Raw genomic sequence first — 13,193 nt, forward strand, 5'->3', positions numbered from 1 at the left:
AAAAGAGCTTGTAGGGAATATAGCTGTAGCCTGAAAGATTTCCTGATTAACTCTGCAGTGTTTACAATGTGACTGAAGGTCAGAGGTCACTCAGAACAAACAAGACTCCTTCACAGTCTTACATATTTCTACGCTGCCATCTTGTCTGCTGACCAATCAAGGAGCAGAGTCTGAACCCTCCTCTCCTGTTAACTATGCAAAAAAAACAAAAAACCACAGGATTCCCTGAAAGTGTTCTTATGAACAAAGTCTGCTTTATGCGTTACATACTATGAAATCTTGGCTGCTTTTTAAAGTCTTTGCAGTAAACAGCGTATTTAGAGAACAGAAAATACATTGTTACTTACTCAGTGGCGTATAAGCTAGCTGTGGCTTTGATGATCATGTAGCACAGTGTTAAGGCGCTGAGGAGACCAAAACTGGCAATAATGAACCATTCTTCTGTTGACAAAGGAAATGGGAGGGAGTCACTCTTGACAGCAATTTCAGCAGCAAGGCCAACACATCCCATGCCCAAAAAGGCCAAAGGGAACAAGAAGGAAGAGAGCGGTTTTCGGGGGCCACGCCACAGGACTGAGCCAACCGACCAAGATGGAAAGCCAAGATTAGTATAGTTACTTACAGGAGAGAGAAAAGAGGAGAGTTAGCAGAAAATGGTTATAGATGCATACAGAACAGCAAGACTGAGGACAGACCAGAAGAATTAGTGCTGAATGAAGCAAGCAGGGATCTTACTTGGCACTGCACAGATACAGCCATTAAAACATTTTTCCACCAGGTCAGTGAGGTCAGAACAGTTAAACAATTTCACCAGTTTAAATTGCGAATTCAAAAGAAAATGTTGAAAAAAACACATTTACATAAATCACACATTACTCTCCAAATATAACAAGTCTATAGTATAGCATTTCCCTGGAGACTGTTCATCGTTCGATTTCCCAAAGTTGCTGCTTCAAATTGGAGCAAGTCTTCCCTTGACTCCGTGGTCCATTTTTCAAAACTCTCTTTTGGTTGAGGTGTTAGCCAGCCAGCAGAAATAACCAATTGTAAAATAAAAAGGAACAGATAAGCTCTGATAACTGTCCCATTACCATTGTTGTGTAGGGACAACTTGCACTTCTTTTCACAGATATCAACTTGAAACTCGAGGAATCAGATGTTAGCTAAAAGGACCTTTTAGTTTTTGCAGCATATGCATATTGATGCATATTGACAGCAAGCAATGTTTAATCATTTAGTTAATTACATGGAAGAACAATGCAAAGAATGTATATGCCTGATATATACTACCTGACAACATAAAAAAAGCTATATAGACAGGATGTGGAAACTACAGATAAAGACAAATACGTATGTATAAAAGGCATATTGCAGTAGTGTAAGGATTGTGTTGGTCTGCCACACTAAAAATGGGGTCACACCACAGCAAAACAGATTCTGTGTTGACAAGCTACCATATATCTTTTTGGACTCTTAACATGAAAAATATCTTCAGCTCAGAAACAAAACGCTTCCTGCTAATATTTGTCTTGAGTAAAATGCGCTGTAATCAGTCACCGCAGTGTGGTACAAAGCCAAGCCCACTACAGCCCTTATTACATACTTCAACACTCCTTTAATCCATTTTCCTATCTAGGCCACTGCAACAGCTGTTAGGTAATTTATCTATGTCACCTGGTACACTTCACTCTATTCATATCGACAAGGGAAAAACAGCAGAAGATTGGCACTGATTACTGCAAACACAATGGAACTCTGCTTTCAACCTCGAGCAGTAAAAATCAACAGAAAAGGCCACGTCAGTGGTTGGTCATGCCCGTATATTGTTGTTCACTATGTAGCCAAGGAATTAAAGGCTTTATTTATTAAAGTGCCAAATTCTATGTACTAAGCACACTCTATAAGTTATCTTAAAGGGCAAGCATGACCTTTAGCATGCTGTTATCAAACAACACAAAAATGTCAAAGCTACCTTAACTCATACACATGTTGCTAAAATAAATTTTAAGGGAATACATAATGCAAATTACACATTAGGGATCCATTTATAATATTAACTGCAGCCTCGCATGTGCTGCTACCTTCGCCCTCCACATCTGTACTATGCTATTTTCGTCAGGCAGCAGGAAATCTTCTAAAGTAGAAAAAGACCCGGGGACTCACCCTGTGAATGGAAAATCAGCAACTAGGGTCCATTTTGTCTTGACAAAAAGGAAAAAGATGATTTTCTCAAGGCAGCCAGGCCAGGTCAAGATGTGTATTAATAATCGCTAACGATGCAACCTACTGGTACCCTATAGCTCTTTGGTGGATCTAAATGCCCTTCTTCCCAGGCAGATACTTTATAAAGATACATTCTAATCTCTGAGCAATATTTGTTCCTGTTTGAAATCTGTTAAAAGTTGCTTTTTTTTAATTACTTGAATATGACTACCACTGACATCCAGGCGTATAACATTTCCCCCCACCTAGTCTTCTTACATAGGCAGTATGCTATTCCTTAGGAGGCTAAGCCCTCGTTCACACCTGAATGTTTTGTAGCGCGTTGTACGCTCGACGAACGCTCTACAAAACGCTCAAACATCTAAATCCCATTGTATTCAATGGGTCTGGTTCACACCTTGGCATATTTCAGGCCGTCCCTAACGCGCTACAAAACAGCCCACACCTGAAAAAGTACATGTACTACTTTGGGCCGTTTTTGTTGCGCGTTTCCATTGGGATACAGCCAAATAGCCCTCGGAAACGCGCGTTTGTCACGCGATTTTTTACCGCGAATCGCGGTAAAAAAGATGCGCGACAGACGAGCATATGCAATATGCCTAGGTGTGAACCAGGGCTTAGGAATATGGCCTCCACAGTAAATGTGTTTGTTTTGTTTAATGTTGTAGTTTTTGTTACAATTATTACACTTTTTGCTACATTTGCCTCCAGTTTTACTGGACTTTTCCTCACTGAACCGACCAAAGACAACCTTCAAGCATCTGAATACTGCAACATGCCTATATTCCAGCTGGATAACCTCTCATCTCAGTTTTTCTGGCTTCATATATATCGGTACCACAATAACTGATAATAGAAACACTGCCATAGTTTTGTCTAATTTAAGGGGTCCACATAAACCCATAAAATGGAGAGCAATCCTCCATGCACTAAAACTAAATTCCACTCCTCAATTATCTGTCTGCAGATCTGTCTAAAAATAGATCCTTTACAGATCTTTTCTCAGACTTAAATTCCATTCATATCATACTTCATATTCTAGAGGCATCAGTATAAATGTTCATAAAGATATTACAGTCACCTACAGAAGAACGAAAATTGTTAGGGAGGGAAGATATATTTTTTGGCACTCTGTTGTCAACAGTGTTCATTATATTGTTGCCATGTGTATGTTCTTCCACCCTACATACCTGATGTTCAGAAAACTGTATGTAATTTTTGGTGGATAAGTCTGGCCTCACAACACCTGTTATTGAAGACTTCAACTCTATTATGAACCTGGCACTGGATAAATCTACAACAGACCAGAACAACCCGGAGGTTGTGCCTACCCATCTGGCAATGTTAGCTGCAGAGAGGTGCCTGATTAATGTATGGAGTTCAACATCCCAATGAGAGACAATTTTCCGGTTTCTCTCCCGCAGGTACGTCTCTCTCTTTAGGATAGAAATGACACTGTGCAACTCTTTAATAACATATGTCACCTCAAGAAACCTAACCGCAAGAAGTATTTCAGACCACTCACCCTTGGGCCCTACAACCACGATAGGCAGACCTTGATGGAAAGTTAAAATGTTTTGGTTAACTTCACCCCAAGCAAATAGACATTTTAACAGAGGATCTACTCTGACCGACATAATGTGGGATGCACTTGAGACCTTTCTTGGAGGCTTCTTAATAAAGGAAATGAAGGCAATTAAATGGCTGCAGTGGAAGCTGCAGGAAGAGCATATATTACTTATCCCTTCCTGAACCACAGCTTAGATGGCTGTAAAGTCAGGAGGAGAACAAACCCTTTTTTTTTACCAAACAAATATTTTAACGAGGGAGAAATTAATGGTTACTTTCTGGCCACTAAAGTAACTTCCCAATCTGAGAGTACCCATATAGGTGCTATAATAACATCAAATGGCAACATGCTTACCTCTACATGTGCTGTACTGACAGACTTTAAGAATTTTTACAAACCTCTGTATACCTCTAGATATCCATCAGATCCTGATGATGACGCAACCTTTTTGACATCTCTCACTTGTCTAAAACAGATAAATCAAAATTCCTAATTCTTATTGGCGGTAGTGTCTGTATGTACCTCGGAGCAACAGAGGCAGAGATGAAAGAACTCCTTCTATATAAGACATAGTAATAGTAGTGACCCTTATTATTGTATAAATGGTTATTTCTATAATCTGAAATGACGTACCTAATTGTACACCTGTAATGACCAGAGATAATGCAATTTTACATCTTGAACTTGGGAGAGGAAGAGGGAGGACAAGCAGAGTTTTATTGTTGTATGATAAAAGTTGTAAAAGCCACTAAAAATGTATCTGATTAAAAAAGCAAAAAACAACTGCTTTAGCATGACAACCAGGCAACTAGCATTTTAAGAGGTGAATTCAGCAATGGAAGCCTACATGGTTCTCTAAGTGTATGTTTTCTTTAATGTATTCTAAAATAAAACACAAAATTCTCAGTTAAGAAAATGCACATCTGGATTTGGAGTTCATCTATATAAGATGACAATACCATTTAATGCGGGGAAAAAAAAAAAAAAGAAGTTATCTTTCTCTTTTAGGATTTTATAGTACACACATGTATGCAACACAAACATAATTAACAACTCTTACAAATACATATATATTTTTTATTTTGGTCATACCATACAAATGGTAAAAAGAGCACAACACTGTGCTATAAGGAATGGTCTTCTTGTGATTCACTACTGCAGGAAGCATGCCCTATACAGGGCTGACATTTAATATTCCAGGTAGAAGCCAGTCTGAGTGACGCATCAGATCCAGACCTCCTGACATACAACACTTTTACAAGGGCTTGGAAGAGCAAAGCAGTCCACACTGTCCACATCTTGTCTTTCCAAGGACTATCCAGTGAGGTAGAAACACTATAGGAGTTAATTTTGAAGTATTAATACCACTGTCTTTGGCTTTCCAGCTTTCAATGAGTCTTGGTAAATGTTGCTCCTGAAACAAACTGATGAACACAAATATCTGCCTTCTCATTGTCATGGCTCTGTGGTCCACAAGTGCTGTTCCTGGCGAAGTCAAATATACCAGTATAGACTGCAGGGGTTCCCATTAGCAGGCAGTCTCTAGCAATCTCCTATATCATTTGCTTTGAGGACAAATTCTAGCAGGTCACGTCTGCGTGCTATTGCATTTCTCTTCCATTCCATTTATTCCACAATGTTGCAGTTAATGCAAACTAACTCTCCTCCCCTTTCAGTAATGAATGGATAAGGCTTTATCAGACTTGCCTATCCTGCAAAATATGCTGCTGTGGGCTCTCATGGGGCCACTGATGTGACCAAAATCTTTTGGTCGGAAGGATATGAGTTCAGGCACAGCCCGATATGGCTCTGCCTGCACATTATGCCCTTTCACCTACGTTTTCTCCATCAAATGCCAAGGCATCTGGTCATGTGAAAGGCATCCAGGCAGCATTTTCTGCAAGACAGGTCATCTGGGGCTTTTCTTTTACTATTAATTATTGTAAGGGGACAGGATGGGTGATGAGGTAGCTTGGCTACTCTACTTTAATCTATAATTTGCTAAGAAGATCCATGACATTTGAAGTGTGCAAAATGTCCATGTTTATGTTCGATGTTGTTGATGCCAATAGGTTAGTGTGCTAAGTTACCTATATATTAGTTTGAAATTGCACTGAAGATTGTAGGGCTGTGTTTGAAGTGTGGAAGTCCTTGGTAATGCTCTGAGCTACTTCAGCATCTCCCGGTCGATAAATGTACCACTTTGCCAACTCCACATTAAGCAAAAAAAGTCATAATGCTTTTACAGCGCTGTTTAGCTCCTCCACACCGATCGAATAAGTGTTGACGGTCCAGTACCACCTCTTGTTTTTCATTTAACCTACACATCACATTTTTATATATTTTCTTCCTGTTTTTTGGTGTATTTTTCTGAACCTGCAGTCATGTGCGTGTATTGCAGAGATGTACGGCGTTTTTCAAATTTTTGTTTTCATTTGCACTGACATAAACCGAAACTATGCAAAATTATATTGTTGTATTGACATATAAAGTTCCCAATTGACTAATTTCTATTACAGCCACACATTAGAAGAGGCATAACAAAAGGCATTTGTAAGCGATTGACAGAGCTTAGTCATTATGGAACAACCGGACATTGTTCTCATTATAGCCATGCATAGGATTACTTCGACAGCTAATTAGTACAGTTAAAATACCCCAAAACTTTGCATTCGTTTTCTTTTTTTCAGGCTTTTTTTTACCCGGTAATCCTGCCAATAACACATTTCCTGTCCCTTTGTGTCTACACCCATTTCTCCATTGTATCTAGCCTTTAGGCAATCTCTGAAGACTCACCTCTTCAAGGAAGCCTATCCCACAGAACTATCACTTTCTCAAACAAATCATCTCCACACAGCTACCACCTCTTGTATCACTTGCCCCTTCCTTTTAGATTGTAAGGTCGCAAAGGGCAGGACCCTCCTTACCATCTTGATTTGTATTGTAAGTGTAATGTCTGCCTTTTACTGTAAAGTGCTGTGGAAACTGTTGGCATTATATAGAACCTGTATAATATTAATAATAATCTATGGGGGCAGCCATGGTTCTCACACAGGCTTGACTTCAAACATTTCTATCTTTGTTTATCTTCATTACTGGTGCCTTGATAGGACTAGTAGTTTACACAAAGAAAACGTTTTTTTTTGTGCATTCTTAAGTCCAGAGGAAGTCACAAGGTCACTGCATTTCTAGCAAGATCAACAGATATTTCCTGTACTGGTTGAAAATGTCCTTAGCCTGAAAACGAATGCAGCCACCACACTTTAGGACTGGTAATGCAATAATGCATCTTTGTTTTTGGCAAAAAAAAATACACTTTAGGTTCAATATAAAATGATAGGTACACTTTGTGCATGAAGAGTGCATTCTATTCCAGTGTCATGTTTGCAATGGATGTAAAACAAAAACAAAAATGGAAGACTGTCAATAGGATAACACAAAGGGATGAGAAATGTTCATTCCTTCTGTCTTTCGGACTTACTTGTCACAGCTATGTTGATTTCTCCAGTCCTTGGAGTGATCTCTCCTTCGAGCGGGAGCTGAGATATTGACGATGAGCGCAGTGATTCCAGAATCAGCGATCCCTCGTCCACTGGGTCACTTGGTGCAGATCCTCGTGTGCTTGGCTGACTTCTGGTGAGTCGCTCTACATCGAATGCTACATTCTCGCTGCATGGCACATTAGTCTGAAAAATTAACAAAACAAAATAGGCTAAATTATAAATATTTATGTGCCTATTTAAAAGAGCACTCCAGGCAAAACAAAACAAATATACACTGAGAATAGCTGGTTTGGCCTCATCTTGTATATATGGTTCAGTTTTGGTCACCATCCCACAGAAAAGAGGTCCCAGAACTGGAGAGAGTCCATCGACGGGCAGCAAAACTGATAAAGGGACTGGAGGACCTAAGCTACAAGGAAAGATTGCAAAATGTAAATGTGTTCATTCTGTTCAGATAAGGTTCATGGATACAAAAAAACTGATGAAAATCGAATCAGTTTACATCAGTTTGCACATCCGTTGTCAGTTCAGTTTACACGTGCTTTGAACCTTTTGTTAAAATGGTAAATTCCCATGATTCTTTGCTTTCCCCCCAGCATGCATTGAGCTTGCCATGCTGTATTACGGTATCAGTTCCAAAAAACGGACATAATCTGAACTAATGTAAACTGATCATCAGTTTACATCAGTCCAGGTCATTTAAAACAGAGAGCTGATCCTTCTCAAATTGCAGACCTCAACTCACACTGAAGTAAACTGATGGTCATCAGTTTTCATCTGCACTTCCATAGAGATACATTGTTGTTTGTTTTTCATCTGCAAACGGAGGGTTGGAAACCTGACAACCTGAATGCTCGTGTGAAAGTAATATCAGCAGTAAACTGTTCACTGTACATTTACTAAATAAGACAAGAGAACACCACTTGAAATTGGAGGAAAAAGGATTTACCCACAAACTGTAAAGGGGATTATTTTCTGTTCGAGTGGTACGGTTGTGGAATGCACTTTCCCAAGCAATGGTATTATCACTGTGGTATTGGAGTATTGAATCATTCAAGAATTGATTACTTTCCTCAGATAACTAAACATACAGGGGTACACGTTCTCTTAATGACTAGTATACACCCATAGGTTTAACTGGATGCCCTTTATGTGCTTGGTAAACTGACGATATCCTTACAATTTTCAGCATTTTTCCTATATACTGTATATTTTACACTGTATTTGACGTTGAAAAAAGAATTCAACATCAAATATAGTGTAAAATATACATGTAGCACAGGCTTAGTATTGCTTTTTTAATATATGCAGAGTATTGCTCTCTGAAACATATATAGGAAAAATGCTGAAAATTATAAGGATATCGTCAGTTTACCAAACACATACTTGTGAATCGAAGGATCGAACATAGCCGCAGTAGGATATTCATATCACTCTAATTGTTATGGATGGAGGAATCTGTAAGATTCTGTTCACCAACTAATAGTGTAGTGCAATCATAACCATTTTTTTGCTGCTGGTACCTTTATCTTCAAATACAGCAAAACTAACAGTAAGGGGCTGATGTATAAACGTTCTGCCCCCCCAAAAAAGCTAAAACACAGTTAGACACGGACTAGGATGATGGATTTAGACACTTCACAGAGAGCAGTTCGGTTATTCTTAACAAAAATGCAAAGCCAAGCTTTTCTCTTTTCAAGCCATAAAAAAGGAGAACTAACTGATTTGAGCCACAATAGACTTGAGTGTGCAGTAAAATGCACCTCAATGGCCATGGTGTGAACAAACCCTTAAAGGAGAACTATGGGGTCAGTGTTTTTCCCCATAGTTCTCCTTAGGGTAACGGGAGGACACAAACTAGCGTCCTCCCGTTACCCTAAGCTCAGTATACCGCGAGCTACAGCTCGCGGTATACTGAGACGCCGCACCTGGAGCGGATCCCGGCGTAGATGACGGGATCCGCCCAGCTGCGTGAGTGGCAGCTGGCTGGCCGACCTAGAGGCAGAGCCAGCTGTACCCGCCCCCTCCCCCATCCGTTCCGCCAGTCGGCGCTGGCAGATCGGAGGGGGGGGGGGGGAATTCAGCCCCTCCCCCTGTCACGGCAGAGAGCCGTGACAAGATCGAGAGGTGAGGGAACCTGGTATGTGTTCCCACACCTCCCGATCTACTGAGCCAACCTGTGACAGTCTCATTGTCACAGGTCGGCTTAGAACTATGAGGTGAGTGAAAAGCACTCACCTCATAGTTCTCCTTTAATAAAACTTTATTCATAAACTACTTGAAGTATAAAGATATTTGGCTAACAGCATACAACCCCCTTTCACACCTAAGCGTCTTATCGTCCACTTGCTGTACATGAAGAATCCCATTATTTTCAATGGTGCCTGTTCACACCTGAACATTGTGTCATTTGTTGCTCAAACAAGTACATGAGCTTTTATTGGTCAGGTCTGCACTTTTTTTTGGCCCAACAGGCTACAATCTGGGTGTTGCTAGAAAAACACATGAAATGCAAAAAAACTTTAAAATACGGGGAAAAGCACAGCACCCATGCAGGTATTGATCCCTCAAAACACCAGATGCAGTTTGCCAACTATAGGACTTGTTTAGAAACCTTCTGTCACTTTCTCGGTTGAACTTCGAGCTGATGCGTTTTGAATCATGTCAGCGCTCTGCAAGTACCCATTTTTCAAGTACCTTTGTGAGTATTTCAAGTCATTTATTAAAGTTTTATTGAAGATTTTGCACAAAGTCGTGTGTAGTCTTTGTTTTTTAGAACCTGTACTGCAGGAGCAGAATGCATGGATGGCCTTAGCTGTCAGCGAAGGTAAGTACATGCCTGTTTGGGGGTTTCACTGATGAATGTATTGAGGGGGGCTTTGAAGGGGGGATATTTGAACAAAGGTTAATTTGTGCTTTAACCACTTGCTGACCAGCTCACACATATGTGCAGCGTAAGAAGTTTAACATCCAGCCGTGGCATATATGTGCCCAATGTTCTGTGCCGGAAGTGCTGCTCAATCCCGGAACAGAGAATGAGCTGTCACTGACAGCTACCGGTCACCTTTTACACTCGTAAGCTGGGGACAGCTGATCACAAGTCTCCCGTTATTAAGGTGGTTTTAAAGGGCTGGTAGCAAAAGGGTTATAAGATGTCCTGGTTTTCAATTTTGAAAGGTATGTTTATTCTATCTTGAAAAAAAATATATTGAAGTCAATAAAATTACCTGAGGCTTCTAAATCCTTCCTTGTGTGATTTTGTATCTACATGTTTTACAAACGGCATTTGACAACAGCACCCACGTCCGATGCCATCTGTATTCAAATGTAGAACTGCTCAGGTGCATTCAGACAAAAACACAACACAACATAAGGCGATGTTCCACATGCTCTGCCTGCAGTGCCAGCACATCTGAATATTACCTGCTGCATCCAAAGAAACACAGCACAATGAAGGTCATATGCAGCCTCAGAACTATCAGCCACACTGAACCATTGAAGTAAATGGAGATCTGATGACCTGCATTTGATGTGCACTTCAAACACCACCCATCTATACAAGCCCTAAATCACCTTAACATCATTCTCATTGACTGATGTATTTTATATCAGGTGGTAGGGTTTCTGTCACTATAGAGGAGACCCTTTGTTACTGCCACACCATGTCAAAGCATTTTTATAATATATAGATAGTGTGGCATTGTGAGGCAATACCACGGTGTTAGGTGGCCTCAAAGTCACCCAGGGTTCTCAGCCAGAGGGGCTGAGTGGCTCCAGGAAGACATTACTGGTACCAGGAGAGAACTGCCTTTTCAGTTCTTTCTGGGTTTCTGGATCAAGGTTGGGATCCTGGAGCCAGGAGATTTCTTAGAGCTCTGGGTGGGAAGAAATCTCCATTCCTGGGTCCATGCTTTGGTGGTGACCAGCACCTGATTGTGCACCTGTTTACATCCCTCATGAAGTGTGTGCTGGGATGTGTTCAGGGCCCCACCTGTGAGTCAGGAGAGCTCCACCCTGGAGTCAGTGGAGGCCAGTGCAGCAGGGAGCTGCGGGGTTTGCGAACCATATTGAGAGGATTGGCATGTTAATTGCCGTTGTCTGGAGGAACCAGACAATGGCCCTAAAGATTGAGGCCGGAGCAGCAGTGCTGCAAGAGAGACAGATGTCGGTGAGCCCTTATCTGTTATATGCTACAGCGAGCTATTTATGTTGGATTTCATGTTATCTACCGTTTTGAAAGCAAATAAACTGCATCTGACTTGCACCTCCGGTCTACAGTGGAGTGTCCTTGTTACAATAGACAGACAGATTCCGTAGATCGATAAGGAAATGAGAAATTATGTGGATCAAGAGACAGGCGTATATATTTTTAAGTTTAATATTTTTTTTAAATATTTCTGCTTCTGTTATAATTCAGGAGCAGCAGATATGTGACTGTGCCAGTGTGAGCTGATCTCAATCACCCTTCTCAATATGAATTCCACTGTCATCTCTCGCGGTGACCTTGGGTATGTTTCTTTACAGCGTGTGCCTCAGGCAATGCTCTCCTCCAGAGACCAGCACTTCCAGCAATATTACAGTCGCTGTGCTCAATGCTTTCCTATTTTATAGACAATACACTGTCATTTCCTGAATTAGAATTCACTGAGGGTTAACCTCATTTTATATTATGTCCATTCATATTCATAGACAGTGCTGCAATTTACATAAACGCAAACGATAAGTGGTAATGTGATCGCGCGAAAGCCTTAAACAGTGAATGAAGAATGGGAAAGTGCACTATATTGATGCTGCTGTGTGGTCATTCATGTGGGTAGTTTCAAATCGATTACAAGAAGGATTTTGTCACGTATTTCAGCACATGGTTGTTTTATCAGAGAGAGCAGTTTTATAACGAACACTGCTACATACAAAGATTTGCCTCCTTTTGGGTGTAAATTGCACCATGTTATTATGCATGCTGATGGTCTGTACAATATTGTGCGGTGCATGCATGTTCTAGTCAGGGCCGGATTTACTCTCTCTGCTGGTCCAATGCCAGGTTCATCAATGCACCCCCTGTATGCAGGCTGCATATAAGTGATCTTGGTGACATCACTGAGATCACTTGTAGAAAACAAGCGGCGGCTTCCCCGTTGTACAATTAGCCCTGATGCCCAAAACAGGGCGTCTGGAGAGATAGGAATTCCACACCTCTGCTGCCCCTCTACTCTCTGCTTCCCCGAGGCCAGGTCACGGTTGGCCTTGTGGAAAATCCAGCCCTGGTTCTAGGTGCGTTGCCAGGTACTTTCAGTATTTTAAGTGTAAAGAAGCCTTTAGTTTAAAGTGTCTTTGAACCCAAAAGCAAAACTTTAATTTATTGCAGATTACCAATTCTTAGATGTGGTGGCTGTATTCGTTTTATTTTCCTTTATTTTTACCTGGTGATCCGGCCAGTAAGTCTGTTAACTTGTAGCTATTTTTCTTTAGCAGACCAAACTGTCCAGCAAAAATGGACATCAGAAGGTTGAGACAAACCATTCAACACGGACAAGGGTGCTTTCAATGGTCAGCTTTTTATTATTTATGTAAAACCTTTATCCCAAAAGGAAAACAAAAACTGTTGCTGTAACATCTAAGTGTTAGCTGGAGTTTGGCTTTTGTTAGTCAAGTTTATCTAAATCCGCTAGTGCATCTAAAGCCACCGTCTACACAGGATGACTATGCTGCCGTCCAAGGGTAGCTACGTTTCTCCTCTGTAGAGTAGAGCCACCCAGAAACAGGAATGGCTGGATTACCAGGTGGAATAAAAAAAGCCAAAAACCTATTGCAGCCACCACATTTAAGAATTCCTAACTGCAATATATTCTTTATTGTTTGATTTTTTGGGGTTTAGTTTGAGGCAACTCTACTTATAT

The 13,193-nt window shown here is 40.7% G+C and overlaps 1 protein-coding gene across 3 annotated transcripts in view; it reads right to left on the reverse strand.

The window, feature by feature from the left end:
- Nucleotides 1-13,193, reverse strand: part of RNF130 (ring finger protein 130) — a 240,657-nt gene that overhangs the window by 28,291 nt on the left and 199,173 nt on the right. For 2 of the 3 annotated variants that reach the window (XM_018554435.1, XM_018554436.1), the window contains exon 7: nucleotides 7,275-7,479. In XM_018554435.1, the coding sequence (XP_018409937.1) occupies nucleotides 7,275-7,479 (205 nt within the window). Of the gene's footprint in view, nucleotides 1-347; nucleotides 442-7,274; nucleotides 7,480-13,193 lie in introns of all 3 variants that reach the window. The other variant, XM_018554434.1, reaches the window with a different exon arrangement.

The sequence above is a fragment of the Nanorana parkeri genome, unplaced genomic scaffold (genome assembly GCF_000935625.1).
Source record: "Nanorana parkeri isolate BGI_ZX_2015 unplaced genomic scaffold, ASM93562v1 scaffold158, whole genome shotgun sequence".
Classification (NCBI taxonomy): Eukaryota; Metazoa; Chordata; class Amphibia; order Anura; family Dicroglossidae; genus Nanorana; species Nanorana parkeri.